This window comes from Phacochoerus africanus, chromosome 8, assembly GCF_016906955.1.
Source record: "Phacochoerus africanus isolate WHEZ1 chromosome 8, ROS_Pafr_v1, whole genome shotgun sequence".
Taxonomy (NCBI): domain Eukaryota; kingdom Metazoa; phylum Chordata; class Mammalia; order Artiodactyla; family Suidae; genus Phacochoerus; species Phacochoerus africanus.
In genome coordinates this window covers 88,298,521-88,312,312 of record NC_062551.1, presented here as the reverse complement: position 1 = coordinate 88,312,312, position 13,792 = coordinate 88,298,521, and the positions used below count along the sequence as shown (strand labels likewise).

Sequence of the window (13,792 nt, the reverse complement as noted above, 5' to 3'; positions counted from 1 at the left end):
CAGGCCAACAATCTTCCTTTCTCCTGGGGCTCGGCTCAGGGTGGCCGAGGGCCCGGTCACCAGTGTTAGAAGGAACACTAAGTGGCTTTTATCAGGCTCAAGAGCTGGGCCTGCACCCTACCAAGGGGGAGGAAGGCATACATATGTTACCTCGGCCTGAAGCTGCACTGAGGGAGGGGTTGGGGGAGGGGAGCCCACAAAACATTGTTGGGGTTTGTGAGGTGGAAGCTGATGCTTATGCACCTCAGCTGCGGAGAGAAGGGGGAGACAGGAAATGGGTGGGGGGAAGAGGAAGTCTGAGTTGGAAAGTCAGACAAAGGGGGTAATACAGAAACAAAAGCTGAGAAATACAAAGTTAAAAAAAAAAACAAAAAACACAACAAAAAAACACTTACGGGGCCCCAGCTCCCCTTGCTATGAACCTGAGCACCTCAGGCCATCGCTGGGCCTCCGCACAACAGCAAACACAGCACTGAGGAGAGCAGCAAGGCACACGACAGAGTGCATGTTTCTCGAGCGCTTACTGTGCTTTATCTCACTTAAGACGTGTCCAACTCCTTGTGAAGTGAGAATTAGCACTTCCACTTTTTTTTTTTGTCTTTTTAGGGCGGCACCCTCAGCATATGGAGGTTCCCAAGCCAGGGGTCAAATCGGAGCTATAGCTGCCGGCCTACTCCACAGCTCACGGCAACACCAGATCCCAACCGAATCTGCAACCTATACCACAGCTCACGGCAACGCCAGATCCTTAACCCACTAAGCGAGGCCAGGGATTGAACCTACGTCCTCATGGATACTAGTCGGGTTCGTTAACCCCTGAACCATGAAGGGAACTCCCACTTCCAATTTTTTTTTGGCTGCACCTGCAGCAATTAGAAACTGTACCACAGCAGTGACTTGAGCTGCTGCATTGACAACACGGGATCCTCAATCCACTGTGCCGCAAGGGAACTCCAGTATTTCTATTTTAGAGATAAAGAAAGAAACTGATGCAAGTGTTAAGGGACCTTCTCAAGATCTAACAGCAATCAATGGTGGGAGTTCCCTTGTGGCAGAGCAGGTTAAGGACCTGGTATTGTCACTGCAGGAGCTCTGGTCCCTGCTGTGGCACAGGTTCCATACCTGACCGAAGAACATCCACATGTCCCAGGCGAGATCAAAAAAGAAAAGAAAAGGGAGTTCCCGTCGTGGCGCAGTGGTTAACGAATCCGACTAGGAACCATAAGGTTGTGGGTTCGATCCCTGCCCTTGCTCCGTGGGTTAACGACCTGGCGTTGCCGTGAGCTGTGGTGTAGGTCGCAGACACGGCTCGGATCCTGTGTTGCTGTGGCTCTGGCGTAGGCTGGCAGCTGCAGCTCCGATTCGACCCCTAGCCTGGGAACCTCCATGTGCCTCGGGAGCGGCCCAAGAAATGGCAAAAAGACAACAAAAAAAAAAAGAAAGAAAGAAAAGAAAAGAAAAGGAATCAGTGGTGGAGGTGGCACTGACAGCTACCAGGTCCTGCTGCTTTTCAGCTGCCCATCTACCTAAGTCATCTTCCATGGGGTGATTTTTTTTTTTTTTCTTTTCTAGGGCTGCACCTGTGGCATATGAAGGTTCTCAGGCTAGGGGTCTACTCGGAGCTGTAGCTGCCTGCCTACACCACAGCCACACAGGGTTCCAGCCCAGTCTGTGACCTACGCCACAGCTCACGGCAACACTGGATCTTTAACCCAGTGAGCGAGGCCAGGCATTGAACCTGCAACCTCCTGTTTCCTAGTCAGATTCATTAACCACTGAGCCATGACAGGAACACCTCCATGGGGTGATTTAGAATTTTAATTTCTTCCCAGTTCTGCTCTTGATAAGATGGAGCGATAGAGGTGGAGCTGGGGGAGAGATGGGGACCCATTAGTCCATCTTTACCCCCAAGGCCGGCCTTCTTTCCTGCAGTAAAATCCCTGGTCCCGGGAAGAGGGGACATACAGTGACCTTGGGCCTGAATAAATGACTGCAGAGACCTTGATGGGAAGCAGAGGTTTATTGAGGAGCCTGGGGCAGGGCTGTCTGTGAGCTCCTCCCCTTCCTCCCACCCCACCCCCATGCGCAGCAGCAGGAGCAACAGGATGCTGGGGCTTTATGCTCCCAGAGAACTGAGTGACTCTCTCCATCTCTCCCCTCGCCCTTTCCAGGTGCTGGCTCCTCTGGGACACCCCTCCCTTTCTTTTCCCAGGTGGGCAGGGGATGACGTAGCAGGTGGCCCAGGGGGCACGCAGGTGGCCCTCAGCAGAGGGTGAAGCGCCGGGCGCTGATGTTCATGCGCGTGAGGCCCAGGTGCCGCAGTGGCGGGGCCAGGGCCAGGCCGGCCCCAGGCTCCAGCTCCAGCTCCAGCTCGGCCTCGTTCAGCAACTCTTGGTGCAGGTGACAGGCTTGGTCAACCTTCAGCCGGTGCAGCTGCGCCCGCAGTCTAAGCAGCTGCCCTGCCAGCTGGCGGTCCTGTGTCTGCATCTCCCGCTGCAGCCGAGAGGGGGCGTAAGCTCGCTGACCGCCATTCTTCCCTTCTCGTCAACATCCTGGGTCATTGCATTGACTGTGTCCTCCCCACCCACCCCTCACACCTCAGCTTGATTCATCATGATCAGCTTGAGATCTTGATTCTCAGATGGTGCTCTAAAACCAAGCTAAGGAAACTTTATTACACAAATACAGGTGCCCAGGGGCCAATCCTAGTTCAACTAAGTAGAATCTCGAATTTGGAGGCTGGACATTTTTGTACTTGCCCATATTGGGTTAAGAGCCACCTATTTAACACTCACCTCCTCTGTCTATAGCGTGGTCAGTTCTCCTTTGTATCTTTGGGTACAGCAATTCCCAGAGTATGGGAGGCCATGCCTTCCCCCATTTAACTGGTGGCCCGCAAAGGCAGGGCTCTGTCCTCTGAGCCACAGGAACACAAGGTCAGTATATTGGATGGACTCCATCTTCAGCAAGCCACAAGAGTGGGCAGTTGCCAGAGACAGGGTCCATTCTCATCCCCTCCCCACACCCAGGGTCTTGGGCCCTAAGGAAGACTACCCCCAAGGCCCTCTATAAGGTTGCCCACCCCACCAGACTCACCAGTTCCCGTCGGAGCCACTCAAGGGCAGATTCCATTGAGTCAAAGCCACAGATGGCCCCAGGTCCCTCCGGTCCGGGTCTGGCTTGGGCCTTGCGCCAGGCCTGGCTCTGGACCCGGGCCGACCACTCCAGATATGAAGGCCGCCGCGTCTGCAGCTGCAACTTGACCGTCAGCGCCTTTACAGAGTCCAGGCTCTCTTCTTCCTCATCTTCCTCATCTTCTTCCCCTACTGCCTGGAATTTCAGTGGCCCCAGGGACATGGTTGGGAGTGAATGACAGGCTGCAGTTCTGGGATTAGGGAAAGCCTGGCAATATTGCCCAGGAAGAGGTGACAGAAGCTGATGGTGAAAGAGATGTGCCAGGGAGTGTTGGATGGTGAATGTTCAAGGTGGGTCAGGGAGGCTTGAATATATCAGAGCGGGTAAGGAGATGGGTGTGGGAAGCTGCATGTGAAAGGGCTGGGATTTTCCTGGACTGCTAACCCAGGAGCCACGTGATGCCCATCCGGGTGGGGGCTGGGGGAGCCCTGCTCCTCTGGCCCCTTGGATAAAATTTATTGTCTTTGTCCAGAAGGAGACACCCAGTTCCCAGAAAGGAAGTTGCTCCAGGATAAGAAAAGCATCATCCACACCAGTCTTGGACCTCTTCCCAAGACCAAGGTTAAGGGAATGGGGAGGGAATAGGAGACTTGATAAGCTGTGCCCTGTGTCCACTCATGTCACTGGCCCTTTGGCAAGGGAATCGTGTCTAGATCCCTGGCTCGAGAGTCAGAGACCTGGGTTCTGGTATAGGCTCTGTGGGACCTTGGACAAGTCACTGACCCTCTATTGAGACAGGCCAATTATTTCAAGCTCTATTCTAAAGAACTTCATGTTCCCTTGGAAATCCCTCAAGGATGATGTGTGGGGCTAAGTGCAGCATTGGGCTCCTGGACCTTCTTCTCCCGGGAGAAGTTCCCTTTTTAAAACTGTGTTGCAATGTAACACACACAGAGAGAAACTTCCATGTCAGAAGTATGTGGCTTGATGAGTTCTTCCAAACTGATTACACTTATATAAGCAGTACCCAGATGGAGCGAAGGAATATTACCAGCATCCAGGAAGTCTCCTTTGTGCTCCTGCCCTATCGCAACTCTTCTAAGGGCAATGTAACCAAACATAGGGCTTGCTCATGTGCCCCAAATGCAAAAAGCCAAGATCTGACTTTGCAACAAAGTAAGGGTTCATTTCCGGGGTGGGGGCAACAAAGGAGTAGGAAAAAAGCCCCAGATCCACTCCAACTTGGTCTTTGAGGGTTAGATTTTTGTTTTTGTTTTTTTTTTTAAGGGGAAGAACAAAGAGGCTGGGATTAATCATCATCTTGTGACGTTTCTGTTTCTGTGACATTTCTTCATTTCCTTTTTTCTTTCTTTTTTTTTTTTCATCTTTTTGGGGCCACACCTGCAGCACATGGAAGTTCCCAGGCTAGGGGTCGAATCAGAGCTGCAGCTGCTGGCCTATGCCACAGTCACAGCAATGCCAGATGTGAGCTGCATCTTTGATCGACACCAGAGCTTGCAGCAATGCCAAATCCTTAACCCACACGTAAGGCCAGGGATCGAACCTGTGTCCTCATACTAGTCGGGTTTGTTATTGCTGAGCCACAATGGGAACTTCTCTGTGATGTTTCTTAATTGTAGTTTCAGGCGTCAGGATGTCTCTGGTTTAAGATTATCTGGCTAGGGAGTCCATGGCTGCGGGCTGATGAGCTGTTACCTCATCTTGCCCTGGAGAAACAACTGGAGTTTGTCTGTTAATGACGATATCTAGAATAGCCATTTTAGCACATTAAATGATGCTACTGACAACAGCAATTTTAGTTACCTCACTCTGGTTGATTATTCAGTTAGCACAAGATTAAGGTCAAAGGGGACAAAAAGGGGATTAAAGTTTGGATAGAGAGAATCATAAACTCAGTAAGAGAACTTGCTTTTATTTTTTTTTAATTCTTATTTTATTTTTGTTTGTTTTTTTGTCTTTTTTAGGGCCGCACCCACGGCATATGGAGGTTCCCAGGTTAGGGGTCTAATCGGAGCTGTAGCCACAGCCACAGCAACGCCAGATCCAAGCCGGGTCTGTGATCTGCACCACAGCTCATGGCAACACTGGATCCTTAACCCACTGAGCGGGGCCAGGGATCGAACCCACAACCTCATGGTTCCTAGTCGTTGTTAACCACTGAGCCACAACGGGAACTCCGAAAAAATAAAAATCTTAAAAAAAAAGAATGCAAAAAAAAGAGAGAGAGAGAGAACTTAGTTTTAGGGGGACTTGGTTTCAGTGATACTACCCTAATTTCTGACAGTTTGTTCTCAAACTTTAGCATGGATCAGAATTGCCTGGAAAGCTTGTTTAAGCAGATTGCTGGGCCCCATTCCCAGAGCTTCAGATTCAGTGTGTGTCAGGTAGGGCCTGATAATTTGCATTTCTGAGGAATTCCCATCCCAGCTGATTTCAGCTGGTCTGGAATTTTACAATTCGTACTCTTTTATGTCTGATTCCTTTCACAGAGTGGTTCCAACTTTATGTTTATATGATGGGGGGGAGGGTCCACTGATGACTTCATTATTTGAAAGAAGGGTCTTGCACACACACAAAAGCCTGGAACCTGGTAGACCAGAAGGCTCGTTAAAGGCAGGGAGACATCTTATTCTTCTTGGCAATTAGCCTTTAACACGGTGTAGGCATCAGTGTTAAAGAAATATAAGAACACTGGGATGGATGGCTCTTCCAGCTTAAGTGCGTCTTTTCCCAGGCTGAAAACTCTGTGAACGGAACTTTCCTTGCATCTCAACACCCAATGTAAGGCCCAGCTCGGTGCAGAGTCCATTCATGTTTGGTGGAAGGATGGAGAGACGCGGGATGGGGCTTCAGTACCAGAAGTGGCCCCCATAGAGGGCGCCCTCAGGCAGGGACTTCCAGCTGTGGTGGGGGAGGGGCGCCAGCGACACAGCTGCTTGTGTTTAAGGTGGACCAGGGGATTTCCCCCCCACCCTGCCTCCGCCGTAGGGGAGGATGCAGACAGTTCCCCGTTTCACATCTACCCTCTCTAGCCCTTCCACCAGGGTACAGGAGAAAGATGGTCTTTTCCTTTATTTTTTGAAATCAGTGGGAGTGCCAGCTCCCCAGCATTAAAAACAACAGCAACACACAAAAATGAGGTCCTCCGGCAACTCAGGCAGAAGGTAAAGGGCTTTACCAAGGTTATTCTCCCCATTTCACAGATGATGAAATTGAGGTTTCCTTAACAGTTTCTACTAGCCCCAGGGTCTCACTAAGAAGTGTTGGCAATGGGGGGGGGGGGCGGGTTCCCGTGAAGCTGTGTGATCTTTTCCTCCAATGGGCCTCCTTAACAGCTGTCCTGCCGGCGTCGCCAGCTGCCCAGCCAGTTCCTGTCCCTTTCGGAGCCCGCGCTCACCCGCCTGACGCTCCTAGAGTCTGTCCTCCTGTCGGGCCCCAGGCCCACTGCTGGAGGAATGGAGTTCTCGGAGCTGATACGTACGGGCCAAGCCCAAGCCGAGCTCCTGCGGGGCTCGGAGGCGCCCCCGCTGCGCGGCACGCTCTGCGTCACCGGCCACCACCTGCTGCTGTCGCCAGGGGCCCAGGCGACTCCAGATCTGTGGCTGCTGCTGTTGCGTAGTGTCGACTCCATCGAGAAGCGGTGAGAGACGTGGCGGCGACGTCCGGGTAGTTGGGGAGCGCGCGGCTCCGCAGGGAGAGGGGGAAGGGCAAGCGCAGTTGGAGCTGGTGCGCCCCTGCATAACCTGCGACCCTACGAAACTCCCTTCTCCTCCCCTGGTCGGGGGCGGGGGACATTAAGCCTAAACCCGTACATCTCTAGGGTCGAGGGTGACTCCGGCACCATCACGCTGCGCTGTAAGGACCTGCGAGTGTTGCAGCTAGAAATAGAGGGCGTGGAGGCGACGCTGGACATCGCCCGCTCCATCGAGGTCCGCCAAGGGTGCACCAGAGTCCCTTAAGCTCCCCTATCCCGTAACGAGGGGAGTCAGCGGGGGTTATTGCTCAAGGGGGCCCAGCATCCAGTGTTATTCTGGAGCAAAGCTAATGGCAAAGAGATGCAGGGGGTTCTGGAGTAGATGGAGAGGCGAGAGCTGCGGAGCGGAGGGCTGGATTCCGACCTTTCCCAGATGCCTTGACTTCCTTCCCAGGCGCTGTCCTCCCTGGAATCAGTCATCACCTCCTTTCCATTCTTCTACCGTCCCAAGAGCTTGAGATTGGGCGATGCCTGGCACTTCCACCCGCCCGAAAGCTACTACAAGAGAGTAGCTCGCGAGGTGGGCGCGGTCGTGGGGGCCTGGGAATGTGGAAGAGCCGGCCCTGGAAGGGGAGCAGGGACGGGGCACTCACTGGGAGCCCTAGACCTGATCTTTGCTCCTTCTTGTGCCACAGACCAACGCTTGGCGGCTGAGCGAGGCGAACGAGGACTTCAGTTTGTGCCCCAGTTACCCCCGCGCTGTGATCGTGCCTCGAGCGGTGAACAACGATGCCCTGGCGCGCAGCGCCCGCTTCCGCCAGGGAGGCCGCTTCCCGGTTCTCAGCTACTACCACGCTCCCAGCGGAACTGTGAGCCCCGCCCCTCCCCAGACCCCGCCGCTAGGAGCCTCTGCTCCCTCCTTGGGTCTTCTTTGCACTGGTCTGGCCAGTTCGTTGCCCGGCTGTTGCCCGGCGGCTGCTGCGGGGCTCCGGCTCTATTCTGGCTCTGCTCCCCTCGGCTCAATCCTGCTTTCACCGACGCGGACACCGCCCCTCTCTCCGGTTTTCGGAGTCTCGCCTATGTCCCTCCCAGACTTCGGCTGGTTTGGGCCCCCTGGAGCCTCGTCCCTCCTTTGTCAACCCATGACCTACCCACGGTCTACCCATCGGGTCCCTACCCACTCCGGCCACAAGCCACCCAGACCTGGGTCCGACGCCCATGGGCCTCCTGCGCCCCTTCCGGCTCTAGCCCTGCTCCAGTGTGTATGTAGCCCTGGCCTAGAGACCCTATGAGCAAAGTCCCTGAACCAGGGCTAGGTGGGTACGGCTTCCGGAGCCGAGTCCTTGTTCGCAGGCGCTGCTACGTTCCAGCCAGCCCCTGACTGGGCCTCAGAAGCGGCGTTGTGCTGAGGATGAGGAGCTGCTGCGAGCCGTGCTGGCGGGGGCTCGCCCTGGGGCCCAGGGTTTCATCGTGGACACTCGCTCGACCCAGGCTGCCAAACAGGCGCGCATGACTGGCGGCGGCACCGAGTCCAAGGCTGCCTACCCGGGCTGGAAACGGCTGCACCGGCCCCTGGAGAGGTAAGGAGCCTTCCCACCCTCTCCTAGGCTCTCTCCTGCAGGACTTTTCATGGATGTGGTTGGGGGACGGGTGTCTTCCAGGAACCTTGAGGTCTGACTGTTAGGTCTCTCCCGGAAGCCATCCTGCCAAGTGAGCATCCCACTGACGGAGCCCATGCCTCTGTAGGCACAGCAACTCTGCCTAGAAAAAAGTACCTCTTTAAAACTCTTTTCCTGGTTTTTCCAGAAACAACCCCACCACACAAACACACACCCCTCTGCACTGGTCCCAGCCCTGCCCTGAAGGCTCTGCCCACACAGCTGTCATCTGTTCCCTCTGTCTCCAGAAGCTGGTAGCACCACGAGGAGATCCTGAGGCAGTTTTTGTGCTTTGAGGAGAGTGGACTGCTTCCTTATCCAGAATACAAAACTCTGTTTATTCATTTATTCAACCCACATTGACCTGGCACAGAGGCTGAGATGGTGGCCAGCCCAGATGTGGCTGGAAGATCAGCAGTAAACAGGCAGCTGGAATTCAGTGTGATACGTAGCAGCACAGAGAAGGCACCTGTCTCTTAGGTCATCCAGAGAAAGTTTCCCTGAGAACAGGATGCTTTAGCTGAGACCGGGGAGGAGGGGTGAGCCTGGGGCGGGGGTGAGGGGGACACTCCAGGTGGAAGGCGCTGCAGGTGTGTGGGGCAGGGAGCCCAGTCATCTGTCCTGTTTTGGAACTGTGTGCACCTCAGTGTGATGGGAGTGTGGAGTGTGAGGAGGAAGCAGAGAGGGACAGATGGAGGTGGAGAGGCTGAAGGGGTGACAGGGCCCAGAGCAAAGGTCTTGTACGCCACGATTTTGAGCTTAGATTTTACCCTAAAGGCAGAGGGGAGCCACTGAAGGCTTTCAAACAAGGCTGACAAAGTCTCAATTAGATTTTCTGGCAGGAGGTTACTGGTGATCTAGAGCAGAACGGTTCCTGGGAAGTAGGAGCAGATACCAGAATCCCAAGAGCATCGTGTTGTCTTGTCCGGGGGGACTGTGTCAGACTGGGGTACTTCAAGGGTACTGTGACACCTTCATCAAATTGGGGGTTTCCCAGGGTATCCTCTGTTTCTTCAGAGGGCTAGGTGACCCCTCCCCAGGTATTGCTCTTGCCCCCCCAATAGACTAGGTCTCCCCAAAAGGTCTCCTCCACCAGACTGGGGAAGCCTCAAGATTGGGGAATCATTTCGATCCAATTAGATGGGCTCCCCAAAGGGCCCTGTGTCACTCTTGTCACATGGGCTCCTCGGAGGGCTCTATCTGTCCATCCTGGGTCTGGAGCACTTGTTCCCAGGCTGTGCTAGGGCTGGAGGAGGGATAAGCAGACTCCCACTCGTACAGGGGGCGGCCCCTACAGGAGAGCTTCGTGCGCCTGGTGGAGGCCTGTGGGGACCTGGAGCAGAGCATGGATCGCTGGCTTAGTCGACTAGAGGGTTGCCGGTGGCTGTCACATGTGAAGGAGACACTGAGCACCGCCTGCCTAGCAGCCCACAGCATGGAGCGGTAAGGTCCCTACCCTACAAAACAGAACAGGGCAGGGTGGGCACAACACCAAGGCACAAAAACCATGTCTCATTATGCAAATGCACCCTTCAAATGGGCTCATTCTATTCCTGGCCTGGCACCCCAGGCAGGGAAGGACTGGCCAACTGTTGACAAGCCCTGGGCCCACAGGGAAGGGGCCTGCATCCTGGTGCACGGGGCTGAAGGCACAGACAGCACCCTGCTCGTGACTTCACTCGCCCAAATCATCCTAGACCCCTTGAGCCGCACCATGGCTGGATTCCAGGAACTGATAGAGCGGGAGTGGATCCAGGTAAGTAGTGGCCCAGCCCAGCCCTATCCCTCCCTCCAGAATCCCTGCTTTCTTGTGCCCATCGCTCTGCCCCCTCCCCAGGCCGGCCACCCCTTCCAGCTACGCTGTGCCCACTCGGCCTTCTCCCACGCCCGCCCCAAGCACGAGGCACCCACCTTTCTCCTCTTCCTGGATTGCGTGTGGCAGCTGGGCCGCCAGTTTCCGCTGTCGCTGGAGTTTGGGGAGGGGATGCTGTTGGCGCTGTTTGATCACGCCTATGCCTCGCCTTTCGGCACCTTCCTCTGCAACAGTGAAAAGGAGAGGTGAGCTAAGGGGGCAGACGCAGGATGGGGCGGGCACCTGCCGCTTCGGCATCTACTTCCTTAGAAGGACACCATTCCCTTTCCTTCCCCTTTTAGAAAAACTGAGTGTCCCCTTCTCTCCTACCTCCAGACCTCATACTTCCCCTTCACTTCTGCAAAGCTAGAAATGGATGGGTCCAAGGCCAGTCCTTCAGACCTAACCATTCTGTCTATAGCCACGAAGCAGCCCACTCCTAGCTCAGAAACACGGACTCAAGGGGAAAGTTGTTGTCAAAACCATTTCTGGGGCTCTCTCCCACACTGCAGACTTGATACTAGTGAAGCAATAGCTTAGAGGTTGAAAGCTGAGTCTACTTGTTTGGGCTCAAATTCTGGCTCCACCACTCACCTGCTAGGTGATCAAAAACAACCCTGGAGCCTATTTCACCAAGAGCAAGGAAAGGGTGATAATTGTCACCATTATTGAGGGGTGAGCTATGTGTGTGTGTGAAGATTTGCCAAGTGAAAGTGTTTAGCACAGTGCCCGCCACTCAGTGGGCACACAAGTGGTAGTTATTTTTATTATTTAGTTGACTTGTATGTGCTCCCAATGAGCTCCCATTAGCCATCTTTGTCTCATCAGACTGAGATGAGAGGAGGGTTCACTCTTAAGAAGGTGGAAATCATACTTAATTATCTTTGGTTGCCCCCGGGGGCCTCCTCCCCACCATGTTGTTTCACTAACTCTGCTCATCATTCAGGTTAGAAGCTGTTGTTTTTTTACCTTCCTCTCCCCCATTCTTCCTCATGAGCTTTTTTCCCTTAAGAATTTTTTAGCTTAGGGAGTTTCTGTCATGGCTCAGTGGAAACAAATCTGACTAGCATCCATGAGGATGCAGGTTCAATTCCTGTCCTTGTTCAGTGGGTTAAGGATCTGGCGTTGCTGTGAGCCATGGTGTAGGTCACAGGCAAGGCTCGGATTTGATGTTGCTGTGGCTGTGGCTTAAGACAGCAGCTACAGCTCCAATTCAACCCCTAGCCTGGGAACTTTCATATGCTGCAAGCGTGGCCCTAAAAAAAAAAAAAAAAGCCCCTCCTACTACCTAATCTAGTTTCCTTTCCATGTGGACCATTCCTCACCATTCTTACCTTTATCCTTAAAATAAATAAATAAATAAATAAAATAAAATTCATCAGTTCAGTGATTACACTGGACTGAATGTGGTCCTATTAATGGTTACATTAAACCCTTTCTCACTTTTTTTGCTTGTTGGGGCCACACACGCAGCATGTGGAAGTTCCCAGGCTAGGGGTCAAATCAGAGCTACAGCAGCTGGGCACAGCCACAGCTACACCAGAGCCAAGCCGCATCTTCAACTTACACCGCAGCTCATCGCCATATCAGATCCTAATCCCCACTGAGCGAGGCCAGGGATCGAACCTATATCCTCATGGATACTAGCTGGGTTCATTACTACTGAGCCACAACAGGAACTCTTTCCCACTTTCTTGTTTTTGCTCATGCAGTTCACTCCCTCCCAGGTCCTCCCATGTTTTTGCACAGCTGGTGAACTTCTGCTGATAGACCCAGCTCAAATGGCCCATTCTTCTTATTGCTTTTAGGGATGCACTTGCAGCATATAGAAGTTCCCAGGCTAGGGGCCCAATGGGAGCTACAGCTCCAGCCTACACCACAGCCACAGCAATGTGGGATCTGAGCCACATCTGCAACCTACACCACAGCTCACAATACCAGATCCTTAACCCACTGAGCAAGGCCAGGGATCGAACCCTCAACCTCATGGAGAGCAGTTGGATTGTTACCGCTGAGCCACAATAGGAACTCCAAATGGCACACTTTTTTTTTTTTTTGGTCTTTTTGCCTTTCCTAGGGCCGCTTCCTGAGGCATATGGGGAGGTTCCCGGGTTAGGGGTCCAATTGGAGCCGCAGCAACCGGCCTACGCCAGAGCCATAGCAATGCAGGATCCGAGCTGCGTCTGCGACCTACACCACAGCTCTCGGCAACGCTGGATCGTTAACCCACTGAGCAAGGCCAGGGATCGAACCCTCAACCTCATGATTCCTGGTCGGATTCATCAACCACTGCGCCACAACGGGAACTCCCTTTTTTTTTTTCTTTATATAATGATTTTAATTTTTTTCGTTATAGCTGGTTTACAGTGTTCTGTCAATTTTTTACTGTGCAGCAAGGTGACCGTTACACATACATTATAGATTCTTTTTTCTCACATTATCATGCTCCATCATAAGTGACTAGACATAGTTCTCTGGGCTACACAGCAGCATCTCATTGCTTCTCCACTTCAAAGGCAATAGTCTGCATCTATTAACATCCTGCTTCCTCCCCCTCCCCCTTGGCAACCATGAGTCTATTCTCCAAGTCCATGATTTTCTTTTCTGTGAGAAGGTTCATTTGCCACATGGCACATTCTTAATGAGCCTTCCCTGATCTTTCAGGCAAAGCTAAGCAGAATTCCTTAAGAACTAGAATTTTGTCTCATTCCTATTTGATCGTAGTGCCCAGATGAGGATCTGACTGGCAGTAACATCTGCAGGAGAGGTTTTCACTGCCCTGGGGGAGTGGTCACCCTGCTAACCAGGGCCCCAGAATCCCAGAGGACATAGCTGAGGCTGGAAGCACTCTCTCTCCCTCCCTCCAGATGCCTGTGTGAAGTGAGAACTCGAACGCACTCCTTGTGGTCTGGGCTCAACCAGCCAAAGGAGCAACGGAAACTCCGGAACCCGCTCTACGTCCCCAACCCCTCAGCCATCTGGCCATCTGTGGAGCCCCAGAGCCTGCGACTGTGGCAAGGTGACCCCACCCCTCCTCCTCCCCTGGGGAGTTCTCCCCTCTGCTCAGCTTCCTTACCTGTCCTCCTCCTCAGGCCTGTTTCTTCGCTGGACCCGTCCGCCTGAGCCTTCAGAGGTAGCATGGGAGAAGGTGTGGCAAATAGTGACAGATCAGGAGAAGGCAGAAGGCTCTCAGCCAACAGTTTCAGCCTCTGAGCCCCAACCCTAAGCGTTCCTTGGATAGTGGTTGAGATGTTCCTGAACCTTCTCCAGGCCCCTCAGCACCTTTGGACCTTGGAAGAGGGTCCCTGCAACCCAGCCTGGCCCATAATACTGAAGTGCCAGGTTTGAACTGTCCCAAGTGTAGGGAGGAGATCCAAATAATAAAGGCATCCGTGACTGGTATCAGCTTGCGGGGGTGTCACTGAGAAAGGA

The 13,792-nt window shown here is 53.4% G+C and overlaps 2 protein-coding genes across 3 annotated transcripts; one reads left to right on the top strand and one right to left on the bottom strand.

The window, feature by feature from the left end:
• Nucleotides 1–2,005: 2,005 nt before the first annotated feature.
• Nucleotides 2,006–3,575, bottom strand: FAM167B (family with sequence similarity 167 member B). 2 transcript variants are annotated; one of them, XM_047790496.1, is made up of 3 exons: nt 3,097–3,575; nt 2,796–2,916; nt 2,420–2,493 (listed from the first exon to the last, which is right to left on the bottom strand). In XM_047790496.1, exons 1-3 carry the CDS (start codon nt 3,355–3,357, stop codon nt 2,447–2,449), a joined length of 429 nt encoding a protein of 142 aa, XP_047646452.1. In that variant the 5' UTR covers nt 3,358–3,575; the 3' UTR covers nt 2,420–2,446. The 2 variants fall into 2 exon arrangements, with proteins under 2 accessions (XP_047646451.1, XP_047646452.1); XM_047790495.1 differs by lacking the exon at nt 2,796–2,916 and having other exon boundaries at nt 2,006–2,493; nt 3,097–3,569.
• Nucleotides 3,576–6,191: 2,616 nt separating this feature from the next.
• LOC125134131 (myotubularin-related protein 9-like) lies at nt 6,192–13,762 on the top strand. The gene is made up of 11 exons (XM_047793045.1): nt 6,192–6,320; nt 6,492–6,796; nt 6,977–7,085; nt 7,305–7,430; nt 7,546–7,719; nt 8,204–8,430; nt 9,790–9,951; nt 10,123–10,264; nt 10,346–10,566; nt 13,228–13,379; nt 13,453–13,762. Exons 2-11 carry the CDS (start codon nt 6,612–6,614, stop codon nt 13,584–13,586), a joined length of 1,632 nt encoding a protein of 543 aa, XP_047649001.1. The 5' UTR covers nt 6,192–6,320; nt 6,492–6,611; the 3' UTR covers nt 13,587–13,762.
• Nucleotides 13,763–13,792: the final 30 nt, after the last annotated feature.

Excerpts from the sequence above, each read along its gene's own strand:
- FAM167B (XM_047790495.1), bottom strand. The coding sequence starts at position 3,357 with ATGTCCCTGGGGCCACTGAAATTCCAGGCAGTAGGGGAAGAAGATGAG. Across the intron at positions 2,494-3,096 it reads AGTGGCTCCGACGGGAACTG|CGGGAGATGCAGACACAGGA; the intron begins GTGAGTCTGGTG and ends TCTCGGCTGCAG.
- LOC125134131 (XM_047793045.1), top strand. The coding sequence starts at position 6,612 with ATGGAGTTCTCGGAGCTGATACGTACGGGCCAAGCCCAAGCCGAGCTC. Across the intron at positions 8,431-9,789 it reads CTGCACCGGCCCCTGGAGAG|GGGGCGGCCCCTACAGGAGA; the intron begins GTAAGGAGCCTT and ends CCACTCGTACAG. Across the intron at positions 10,567-13,227 it reads TGCAACAGTGAAAAGGAGAG|ATGCCTGTGTGAAGTGAGAA; the intron begins GTGAGCTAAGGG and ends CCCTCCCTCCAG.